This window comes from Camelus dromedarius, chromosome 25 (assembly GCF_036321535.1).
Source record: "Camelus dromedarius isolate mCamDro1 chromosome 25, mCamDro1.pat, whole genome shotgun sequence".
Taxonomy (NCBI): domain Eukaryota; kingdom Metazoa; phylum Chordata; class Mammalia; order Artiodactyla; family Camelidae; genus Camelus; species Camelus dromedarius.
In genome coordinates this window covers 17,216,821-17,229,531 of record NC_087460.1, presented here as the reverse complement: position 1 = coordinate 17,229,531, position 12,711 = coordinate 17,216,821, and the positions used below count along the sequence as shown (strand labels likewise).

The following is a 12,711-nucleotide window of genomic DNA, read 5'->3' as shown; positions in this document are numbered from 1 at the left end:
AGTGAGGTCCTGGGTTCAATCCCCAGTACCTCCATTTTTAAAAAGTCACCCTATTAAATTATATAATTCAGTGTTTTTCAGTATATGCACAGAGTTGTACAACAATTACCACTAATTCCAGAACATTTTCATCACTCGAAGAAGAAACCCCGTAAGCACTGGCTTTAATAAACAGCATACAGATAACCAGTATTCCAGCACCATTTCTATTCTTTCCCCAATGATTTGCAACATCATCTCTGTCACAAATCAAGTTTTAGTGTTTGTGTTGAGTTCTGTTAGATCTTCATTCTCTTCCATTAGTCTACTTGACTATCCCTGCACTGATTAATATGTGCTGTTCGAATTCCCATCAAAGCAAGCTGTCATTGTCTTTTCTCATGAGAATCTCGGTATCTACTGACACTTTGTACTTCCATACACATCTTAGAAATAACTTAGCAATTTCCACAGAAATTCGTTAGAAACTTCACTAAAGCTGTGTTAAACCTTGAGGAAAATTCATATTCACAATACTGACTCTTCTGTCCCATAAAGATATTTCTCTCCACTTATTCCAGTTTTTTAAAATATTCTAAAATTTCGCAATTTTTCAATTTTCACTGTTTCTCCCAAAATGTATCACATTTTTATTGTAACCTTAAAAGTTCATTTTTAAAATGCTATTGAAAATGTTCTTTTCAAAGTATCTTTTCCTACCATTTGTTGGCATAGTGCATGCACATTGTTTTTATGTCCAATGACCCTTCCAAAATTTATCGATAGAATCTTCTTGATTTTCTCCCCAGGTAATTATTTCATCTTTAAATAGTAAGGTTTTGTTTCCTTTGTGTAATTTTTATTTCTTTTTGATGCTTAAATGAATTGGCACGACCACTGGCAAAAAATACATTTGGCTATAGCAGGCATCTTTGTCTTGTTCCCAAACTTAGAGGGAGTACATTTGACCTTTCAATAAGCTTGCTGTACTTTGTAAGTTACTCTTCACATTATAAAACTTTTGTTTCTCTTTGCCAAGAGTTTCTCCATAAATGATGTTGAATTTTATCAAATGCTTTTCCTGCATCAAGTTAGATGATCATGATTTTTATTTTAATCTATTAATGTGACAAATTACATCTTCTAATCAAATCAAAGATTCCATCAATTCTAAAACATACTATTATTTTATCCTCCAATAAGGAAAGAAAAAATAGCTTCCCACTGAGTAATTTCCCTTTAAGATACAGTTAAGAAAAAATATAGGCATCTAAGAACTGATAAAATACAAACTAATTTATAAAGATAAAACTGCCATGCATTCCTGGGATTAAACACAAGTTTATTGTGATGTATTCACTTTTTCATTACCCTCTGGCTTTAATTTGCTATTATTTTTGCATGTTCATGAGTGATATGGGCTGTAATTTTTATTTTTGTACCGTCCCTGTCAGATTTGAGGAATGAGATTTATCTATTTTGTATAATACTGGAATTTTTTCCTCTGAATTGTTTAGTAAAACTCTCTAGGCTTGGTGCTTTATTGGTGGGTTACAGTTTTGACTACTGATTGAATTTCTTTATGAAGGTTAAAGGACCATGATTTGTAGATCTTCCTGAACCTATTGGCTGAAGTTTTTTTTTCTAGGAATATATCCTTTTCACCAAAATTCTCAAATGTATTGGCGTGAAGTTATTCAAATTTTCTCAATATTTTAAGATCAATGTACATGACTTTTAAATTCTGCACATTGCTTATTTACGCCAGCTCTCTTTTCCCCTTCATTAAACTTGCCTAAATTATCCATTTTGTTACTCTTCTTGAATTTAAATTTTGGACTTTCCTCATTCTATCATGGTATGGTCGCCTCCTTAACTTCTTCTGTTACCTTTATTATTCCCTTCTTCTTTATTTCCATTTGAAGCTTAGTGAATTAATTTTCAACTTCTCTTTTTCTAATATAAGCAAGGAAGGTAACAGTGCATCTAAGTGCTGTCGTAGCAGAATGCCTGAAGTTTCCATATGTAGTTCGTTTGCATTCAGTTCTGCATTATGTCCCAATCTCCATTATCATCTCCTTTTTGATCCCCAAGTTGTCTCTAAGTGTTAGGTTGTTAACATTTGCTCTTATTAATTTTATCCTAAATGTGTACACAAGATGTTCTGAATCAGAGATAGATTTCTTCTTACCTCAAGGTCAGTAAGTATCTCTGCCCTCTTTGCCCCAGACTTAGCTGTGTGGCTATGCGATGAGATTCCTGGGGTTTTTTTCCTACACAAGAGTGGTGATCAGTAAAAACAAATCCACACTTAGGTACAGGACTTTATTTGCCTTTATTGCAATAGGGAGAGAGGAGCTACTGCAACAGGGGCAGGGATACGACAGTAATTGGGAGACAGCCCTGACCGTAAGACCTGTGAACACTTCAGAATCAGGTGGAAAATGACTTTCAGTAGGAAAGGATAAACAGGGCTAGAAAGATGTGGGTGTGAGGGAGGGAGGTGGGCAGACGACACAATGGGATAGTTGATCAGGGATGTCTTTTGTTGTGGCCAATTTTCAGGAGGTGTCATTGTGGAGACTGTTCCACACCCCAGTGGTGACCAGGCTGAGGGTGGATTAAAGTTTAGGGGCCTGGGGGGGAGAAGCCTAATGTTTCATCAAGTCAAGGTACAGGGCATTTTCTCCAGGTTGGTCTTTGAGGACAAACAGTTCAAATAATTAGTTACAAAATAAAGAATGAGAATTTGAAGGGTGTGGTTCCTCCATAGAAGCCCCACTGTTAACTCGGGCAGGAGGAGGGAGGGGCAGGACCCCTGGGTAGCAGCCTCTCTCTACCCCCTGCCTCGCAGCAGGTGCAGCTCCTTCTGGGAGTGCACAAGAGCTGGCGGGTTGCCTCAAGCAGAAGCGGGGCTAAAATATGAGCTGTGTCCCAGACAGCTTTGGCAGATTTACACCACTAGTGCCTTTGGAAGCCCAGCGCTTGCAAGATATCCAAGGAGTAACTGGTGTGTGGCTGGGGCAGGTCTGGATTAGCAGAGGGCATGCAAAGGCAGCGGCAAAGCAGGGGTCTGGGCTGATCCGGGAGTGTGACTTCACGCACCTACAGTGGGTCCTGGTGCCGGACTGACGCATCTTCTCAAGGTGGCTTAGTGAGCACAGCGCATGGAGGACACCAGGACAGACTGCTTGCATTCCCACGGCCGAGGTGGGGCCGAGGGTAGCACCAACAACAGTGTACTTTGTGAGCCCACACGAAAGGTGACACCACAGAGTGCACTTCCTGGTGGAAAACTGCAGAGGAACACCCAGCGGCTCCTCTGCCCGTGGAAGCGCTCCAGTCCCGCCCACCTCACACCAAGGCTCAGAAATGGATCTGGGGGCTACTACTCCAAAACTGGGGAGCAGACTCAGCCCCTGACAGGGCTGTGACAACCACAGAGCAAAGAGGAGGCTCCACTCCACATCCAGTGTTGGTTCTGGTGACCACAACCCTATCACAACCCCCCTCAAAGGGATAACAGCCATCACACATGGAAGAAAGACATGGCAGGCATCCATACTAAAAGCAGCTCTCACAGCAAAAATATTAGATGTACACAGGGATGCTCTCACATAAAATCAGCCCTTCAAGACCATGGCAGATAGCTGTTACTCCTAAATACAGAGTCAAAGAAATATAAGTAAATTGAAGAAGTAGAGAAACCACTCTCAATTAAAAGAACAAAAGAAATCCCCTGAAAGAACAATGAAGCAGACCTGTTCAGTCTACCAGAACCTGAGTTCAAAAAGGAGATAATAAAAATACTAAAGGAATTAAAAATGGCTATTGATAGAAATGCAGATTACTGTAACAAGGAACTAGAAACTATAAAGAGGAACCAAGTAAAATTAGAACACTCATTTGCCAAGACAAAAACTGAGATAAAGACAATAAATAGCAAACTAAACAAAGTAGAACAATGAATAAATTATTTTGAAGATAGAATAAAGGAAGCCACCCAATCAGAACAACACGCAAAGACAAATGAAAAAAATGAAAACAATATAAAAGAACTACAGGATAACATAAAGCATGTCAACCTATGCATAATAGGTGTCCCAGAAGGGGAAGAATGAGAAAAGGGGGTGAAAAGTGTACCTGAAGTAAATATTGCTGGAAACTTCTCAAACCTAAAGAAGGTAACAGATACCCATGTACAGGGAGCACAGAGAATCCCAAACAAGAAGAACCCAAACAGACCTACAGCAAGACATATAATTAAGATGGACAAAGTTAAAGATAAAAAAGATTCTAAAGGCAGCAAGAGAAAAACCAAGTTAGTTACTAGGAATCCCCGTAAGGCAATACAAGATGAGGATACTACCTCGTTAACACATGCACCCAATCTAGGAGTACCTAAATACATAAAACAAATACACAAGTAAAGGAAGAAACTTGATGGGAACACAATAATAGCAGGAGACTTTTAACATCTCACTAACATCAATGGACAGATCTTCCAGACAGAAAATCAACAAAGCAACAGAGATCCTAAATGACACAATAGAACAGTTAGACTTAGTTGGATATTTTTAGGACATTACATCCAAAAGAAACCAGAATATACAAACTTTTCAAGTGCACATGGAACATTCTCTAGGATAGATCACATAAGTACACAAAACAAGCCTCAACAAATTTAAGAGGACAGAAATTATTTCAAGCATCTTTTCCGACCACAACAGTATGAAACTAGAAATCAACCACCGAAAAAAGAAATGAGAAAAAAAAAAAAAAAAGACTGCATGGAGACTAAACAACATGCTACTAAAAATCAATGACTCAACGATAAAATCAAAGACAAAATTTGAAAATACCTTGAGATAAATGACACTGAAAACACAACCACACAAAATGTATGGGATGCAACAAAAGCAGTCCTAAGAGGACGTTCACAGCAATACAGGCCTTCCTCAAAAATGAACAATCTCAAGTACATAAACTAATCTACCACCTAAAAGAATTAGAAAAAGAAGAATAAGCAAAACCTAAAGTCAGCAGAAAGAAAGAAATAACAGATCAGACAGAAAATAAAATAGAGATTTAAAATAAATAGAAAAAATCAATAAAACCAAGAGTTGTTTTTTTGAAAAAGTACACAGAATTGACAAACTTCTGGCCAGGCTCACCAAGAAAAGAGAAAGAGAGCACAAATAAGAAAGGAAAATGGAGAAATTACAACTAATACCACAGAAATAGAAAACATCATAAGCAAATACTATGAACAACTATATGGAAACAAGCTGGACAACCTAGAAGAAATGGACAAGTTTTTAGAAACATACAGTCTACCAAAACTGAATCACGAAGAAACAGATCATCTGAACAGACCGATTACTAGAAGTGAAATAGAATCAGCAATAAAAAACCTCCCTGCAAACAAAAGTCCAGGACCAGACAGATGGCTTCACTGGGGAATTGTACCAAACATACAAAGAACTCATACTGATCCTTCTCAAACTCTTCCAGAAGACTGAAGAGGAGGGAATCCTTTCAAACTCATTCTGCGAGGCCACTGTCACCCTAATACCAAAACCAGACAAAGACACTACCAAAAAAGAAAATTACAGGCCAATACCTTTGATGAATACAGATGCAAAAATTCTCAACGAAATATTAGCAAACTGAATCCAGCAACACATAATAAGAGATCATACACCACGATTAAACTGGATTCATCCCAGCGTCACAAGGAAGGTTCAAACATATGCAGATCATTGTGATACACCATATCGACAAAAGACAAAAACCACACAATCATCTCAATAGGTGCAGAAAAAGCATTTGATAAAATTCAACATCCATTCATGATAAAAACTCTTACCAAAGTGGGTACAGAGGGAATGCATCTTAACATAATAAAAGCCATTTATGACAAACCTACAGCCCACACAATGCTCAATGGTAAAAAGCTGAAAGCTTTCCTGCTAAAATCTGGAACACGACAATGATGCCCACCCTTACTACTTACATTCAGCAAAGTATTGGAGGTCCTAGCCGCAGGACTCAGGTAAGAAAAAGAAACAAAAGGGATTCAAACTGGAAAGGAAGAGGTAAAACTGTCAATACATGCAGATGACACAATAGTAAAAACAGAAAACCCTGAAGGCTCCACACAAAAACTACTAGGACCTATAAAGAAAGCCATCAAAGTAGCAGGATACAGGATTAACTTACAGAAGGGAATCTCTTTTATTTCTTTATACTGTCAATGAAACATCAGAAAAGGAAAGTTTAAAAAAAAACTGCCTTTTAAAACTGCATCAAAAAAGCCAAAACACCCAAAAAACTTAGGAATAAACTGAACCAAGGAGGTGAAACACTTATACACAGAGAACTATGAAACACTGATTAGGGAAATCAAAGATGATTCAGAGACTGGAAAGATATCCCATGCTCTTGGATTAGAAGAATTAATATTGTTAAAATGGCCATACTATCCAAAGCAACCTACAGATTTAATGTGGTCCCTATCAAATTACCCATGACATTTTTCAAGAACTAAAATAAATATTACTAAAATTTACATGGAACCACAAAAGACCCAGAACTGCCAAAGCAATATTTAGGTAAAAGAACAAAACTGGAGACGTAATCCTCCCAGACTTCACACAATAGTACAAAGTTACAGTAATCAAAATAGTGTGGTATTGGCACAAAACCAGACATATGAATCAATGGGAACAGAATAATGCCCAGAAATACATCCACACACCTATGGTCACTTAATTTTTGACAAAGGAGGCAAGAATATACAATCAAGAAAAGACAGTCACTTCAGAAGTGGTGTTAACAAAGCTGCAAAGCTGCATGTAAATCAATGCAGTTAGAAGACTCCCTCACACCATACACAAAAATAAACTCAAAATGGCTTAAAGATTTATAAACATAAGACAGGATACCGTAAATCTCCTAGAAGAGAACATAGGCAAAACATTTTCTGACATAAATTATGGCAATGTTTTCCTAGCTCAGTCTTCCAAGGCAAAAGAAATAAAAGCAAAAATAAGCAAATGGAATCTAATCAAACTTACAAGCTTCTGCACAGCAATGGAAGCCATAAATGAAACAAAAAGACAGCCCAAGGAACGGGAGAAAATATTTGCAAATGATGTGACTGATGAGGGCTTAATTTCTAGAATATACAAACAGCTCATACAACTCAGTAACAAAAAAACAAACAGCTCAATCCAAAAATGGGCAGAAGACCTGAACAGACATTTCTCCAAAGAAGATAGGCATGTGAGAATATGCTCAATATCACTAATTATCAGAGAAATACAAATCAAAACTACAGTGAGGTATCACCTCACACTGGTCAGAATGGTCTTCATTAAAAAGCCCACAGTAGCACTATTTGCAATAAGCAAAACAAAGAAGCAACCTAAATGTCCATCAACCAATGACTAGATAAAGATATGTTGTGTGTGTGTGTGTATGTATGCATGCATATATATTTGTATACACACACACATATATATATATAATGGAATACTATTCAGCCATAAAAAAGAATGAAATAATGCCATTTGCAGCAACATGACATGGACAGAATTAGAGATTATCATACCAAGTAAAGTAAGTCAGACAGAGAAAGACAAGTATCATATCATTCATATATGTAACTTGAAAAAGTAGAATAATACAAACGATTTTATTTACAAAACAGAAAGAGGCTCACAGACAGAAAAAACAAACTTATGGTTACCAAAAGGGAAGGAGGTGGCAGGGGGGATAAATTAGGAGTTTGGGATTAGGAGATACAGACTACCATATATAAACAGATAAACAAGGTCCTAATGTATAGCACCAGGAACTACATTCAATATCTTGTAATAACCTATAATGAAAAAGAATATGAAAAGCAATATATATAACTGAATCACGATTCTGTACCCCAGAAACTAACACATTATAAGTTAACTAAACCTCAATTAAAAAAAGAAAAAAAAAGAATGGGAATTTGGAGGCTCTGTCACAGGTAATCAAGGGAGTCATCTACAGATCTTACCTTGGTCATACTGAGGAAGGTGGTTCTTTGCAGTAAGCCATTTCCTGGAATACAACAAAGTAGAGGGATGTCTTAACTTCACTGTTTTCCAGGAGCACGAGTGAGCACGGGGTTCAAGTACACTGTCAGTGGCTAGGTCTTCATCAGCAAGGGACAGGGAGATGGGCTGGGGACTGCTTCACACGCCACACTACACTACCTCTCTACATTCAGCACACCCTGAATGGGAGCATCCTCTCTGGCACCTGTGTTGGGAGAACTCCAAGTGTACAGGGTGTCTATTCCAGTAATGCATTCACAGTGGAAGCCATGACCACACCTATCAGATTGGTCTCAAAGGTCTTAGCCATAAAATTTATGTCCCTCCCTCACTGGTCACTTTACCTGGACCCCAGGTTGAATTAAGGCACCCTTTCTCTCCACTGGACCATGTATCATGAAAACTTGGGCACCTGTATCCAACAAAGCCATGAATGTGTACATCCCTCCCTTCCCTGGGGTCTCCAGAAAATGCCAGCGGGGGAACAGGACCTGTAATCCTTCGGGAAGAGATTTTTCTCCTTACAACAACTTAAATATGGGTAAAAGGGAAGGGAGGAACCAGCGGATGAGAGACATAGACATCCACTGTTTTCAGTCCTCCCGAAGCCATGTACTAGGCAGCAAGGCCACCTCTGCCCTGACGTCCACTTCAGCGCCGAGGACCTCCCGACCCAACAGCACGTCCACAAGATGACGGCTGAGCAAATCTGCTGCAAACAATCTTTGTGAATTATGTTATACAATCTTTATGAATAGTTCAGCATGTGTAATGTCCTTTTTCTAGAATACCTTAAACTGGGGGGAAAAAAAGCAATTTCAAATGTAAGAAAGGTGAGAGTAGTATTTTAACAGCAGCCAGTCTACCAGCTTTAAGGCTGTAACTTGTCTTATTTCTCTCTGGGGGCTAATTGTATTGAACGGGTTTCAGTATTTTGAAGATTACTTTCTTCTGTGAGCTCCGTATCTTCTACTTCATTCCAGTGTTTAAACATGAAGTGAATTTTAAGTGATGTCAGAGAGTATAAGCCTAACATTTTAATTATCTATTAGTATGGGTAACACTGAACCATTTTATAAGTTAGTGATTCTATAAATTGTCTTGCGAGAGTTATAATGTGTGCCTCTAAGCAGCATTTTTCAAGAACTGTAGGAGAGCCTGATTATGATGGGAATAGGCAGAATCTCTATTGTTCTTATGTTTTCTTAAACTTCGGAGAGTAATACATTGCAGGAAACGCAACTCAAGATGTTCTGGAAAAAATGTCATCTCAGGAGACAGAACCAGTTACAACATGGAACACATTTCAACTCCAGCTTCCTAGTGGAGATCATCAGTGGATTTCGAGGCGAACCAAGAGTTGGATGGGTAACTTTATTTATACAACGCTGACACAAATGTCAGCAGTATCAAAGGTGCTGGGGAGACAATGATACTGAAGTGACTGATGTAATGGAAGTATGTTCTGGTCAGATTTGAATGCAGCAATGAAGGCTGAGAGGTTTATAAGATCAGAAGACAGAAACTTTGGATAAATAAAAAGAATGAGAAGGAATCAGTGACTCAGGAAACATACTTCACTGTGCAAATTAAGGAGAAAAATGGTTGGGGGGGAAAGCAGGTGAAGACATGGGGAAAAACGGTTGAGAATGAAGAAAATTTTTCTCACAATGGCACGGGAATTCCACAGAGAAGAGGATTTCTTATCAGAAACAAATGTGGAGATGAGCTAGAATGGTTATAAGGTTCTAGAAAAAGAGGGAAAAGCTTCCATAAAAGCGACCTAATTTCTCAACCAGCCACACTTTCTTAAAAGGCAATGTGGTTTCAGAACCATTTCTTGCTCAAGCTCCAAATTTAGCCAATACACCTTTAAAGAGGGAGAAGGATAGCAACCTGAATTCAAGTGTCCACTATCTCTTCTCCTGCAGCGTGGGGGCTTTTTTGATTTGTAAAGACTGTAGAAGTACAACAGAAATAAAGACAGAAATTATGTCACAGTAGAATTTTACACTACATCTGTTTAATCATATTATGACCATTAATGCAGTATCTGCCACAGTAACTTCACTCAGATATTAAAAAATAATGGCATATTGACAGTTTAAAACTGGTTCACAATTTTATAAGCTTATTTATCAAGAGTGAAAATAGAAGACTATTAAAAATAGCTAAAAAGATAACATGTGTCATAGTGCTTAACGTTTCTGTAACTGCTGGTAAGGCTTACATCTCAATCTGATGCCGAATCCTTAATGGCACTGACAGTTCTTTCTCAGCCACATGGTACACATGCACCGGTGCTACGAGTCTGGAAGAGACTGGCTGTGGGTACCACTTCTTGTCTTCAGCTGTGACTGTGCGATATCAGCAAGGGCACTCTGTATCTTCTCCAGAAGCATGTCCCCTCGATAAACCACATCCTCCAGACAGGTGGCGGCTTCGTGGTTTTCTTCTTCCAACTTATACAAGCTAGCAGCCTTTGCAAGACACAAATTTAAGACTCTTCTGAGAAATGGAAACCTTGGAGATTAAAAGCTGAGGAGGAAAGAAACTGCAGGAGAAGTATTTAATTTTAAATCTGGATGACTATGCAATCATTGTGACAGATTTTGCAGTGGCAGAAATACGAAGATCAGGTACGACTTTGAAGAGTTTTTCCTGTGTGAATTATTGAAAAGGATGACTTTTCAACTAGAGATCTCTGGATGACTATCCGAAGATTCCCTTCCACACTGCTTTTGGACACTGCTACGTTACTCCACATCCAAAACGCCACCCTCCTCTCACTCTTTGCAAGGAAGAGAACCAAACAGGAGAAAATGGGAAGTTTCCTTGTAACTCAAAACTGGACAACTATATACATATTCAGCACAGTCTTTAACAGACTACAGTAGTTCACAATTCCCATTTTAAAATTCAGAGTAACTTTAAAGTTTGAATATTATAACGAAAGGTACTAAATCTATCTCCTTTAATTCAAAATTCTCTACTAGCAAAATTCTCGAAGGAAAAGAAATTTTTACCTGTAAAGCAGCTGTAGACTCTTCACTGGGTAAAGAATCTATCAAAACATCAATGTCCTTTGCTGTTCGTGCAATCAGCGCTGCAAAAAGCTGGGCGTATTCTAGAGAAAGAGATCACTCGTTTAAGACATCAGAGTAAAAAAAATAAAAAAATATAAATAAATAAATAAATAAATAAATAAATAAATAAATAAATAAATAAATAAAAATAAATAAAAAATAAATAAAAATAATTTAAAAAAAAGACATCAGAGAACCTAAGTTTTCAGAAATAGAAATTAAATTTTAACTTCAAAAAACCAGAGAACTTCACATTTTCTGTACTAGGCTTCTGATGATGAAAGTGTAATTTTAACACATCAATCCTATTACATGTTTGAGAATTAGCTTTAATATTAACTCCAATTGGGAATTAAGCATAATGTACATCATTTCATTTATTAAGACAACATGGTGGTCACTTGCATAAAGGAATCTGTAAATGGGATGCCTTTCTTACTAAGGTCCCTCAAGTAAAATTCAGCTAAATTCATATAATTCTCCCCTAAAGGAGTAACAATCTGTTACTTGACATGAAAAGAATTATAAGGTGTTATGTAAATTAACTGTAACAAATTCATTTCTTTTATGACAGTAACATTTTTAGAAAGCCATAAATAAATTGAATTTTTCAATAAATCTAATTTTAAAGAATTACAGGTAATGTGAGAATCAAACTAAGAGAAGCCAAGAAAATCTGTTTACCTTCTGTAGGATTAGCTGGCTGATCTTTGTTAATTGCTGTCTGAATATTACTAAATGAAGCAGGAGGACCACACTGCTGCAACACTCCAATGGCATTACAAAACTGATCCGCAAGCTTGAGGTCAAAGGAAACGTGGCAAAGTTAGAAAGAATTGATCAGTTTTAAGGATTTTATTGGCAATGGCAGCAATATTTCTATAATAATGATTTCAAGCAAGAGAATAAAACAGGAAAGAGTAATTCTGGATAACATAAGCCAGTGTACTAACAAGGATTACATGTTCTAATTATGCAAAGAAACATTTGGTATCAATTTAGCTGAAATAGTTAACAAGAAATACAAAAGAATCTTTCTTTTCTTCCCAAGATAACAGAATGACAAGAGAAATATATGCAGACACATATTGCAAGCACAAGCTAAAACTTTTGGGAGAGTAGTGGGGTAAAAGAAGCAAATTCAACAGGCAATTATCCCACAGTAAATTTTAAAATGTGACTCATGTACAAAGTATATGATCCTCTTCCTGAAATCAGGGTAGTTATACGTATAAAGGAATAGTGGGGAAAAGACTGCACCTTAAGTATTCTGAAATGTTTTTCTCTAGGACTCAAGTTAAACTCCTAGTGCTCTACGGTATTCCTTAAACAGTTTTGAAGACTGGGAATACCAAGTCCTTACTGAAACCACGTCCCAAAGAGTTAACAGAAGCTGGCACCTTAACAGAAATACCTGAGTGTGTCTTACAGAACACCTGATATGGGAAGAGTTTGTCAGAAACCCCCTGCTTATAACCTGCCTTTACTGAGTAAGCCTGCCTTAGCTGTGTTTTCTTTCTTTCTCTAATCGCATACCCTCCATGCTTCAC

The 12,711-nt window shown here is 37.5% G+C and overlaps 1 protein-coding gene across 4 annotated transcripts in view; it reads right to left on the bottom strand.

Moving 5' to 3' along the window:
- MED21 (mediator complex subunit 21) overlaps positions 1 to 12,711 on the bottom strand; it is a 73,511-nt gene that overhangs the window by 58,193 nt on the left and 2,607 nt on the right. Inside the window, exons 2-6 of one of the 4 annotated variants that reach the window (XR_010377830.1) lie at positions 11,846 to 11,960; positions 11,102 to 11,202; positions 10,306 to 10,555; positions 9,946 to 10,033; positions 7,660 to 8,079 (exon numbers count right to left, since the gene is read on the bottom strand). Coding sequence is in view for 1 of the 4 variants with exons in the window: in XM_010997115.3 (XP_010995417.3) it covers positions 10,379 to 10,555; positions 11,102 to 11,202; positions 11,846 to 11,960 (393 nt within the window). In the remaining 3 variants the exon portion in view is untranslated. Of the gene's footprint in view, positions 1 to 7,659; positions 8,080 to 9,945; positions 10,034 to 10,079; positions 10,556 to 11,101; positions 11,203 to 11,845; positions 11,961 to 12,711 lie in introns of those variants that run through there. The other 3 variants (XR_004134019.2, XR_010377829.1, XM_010997115.3) reach the window with 3 other exon arrangements.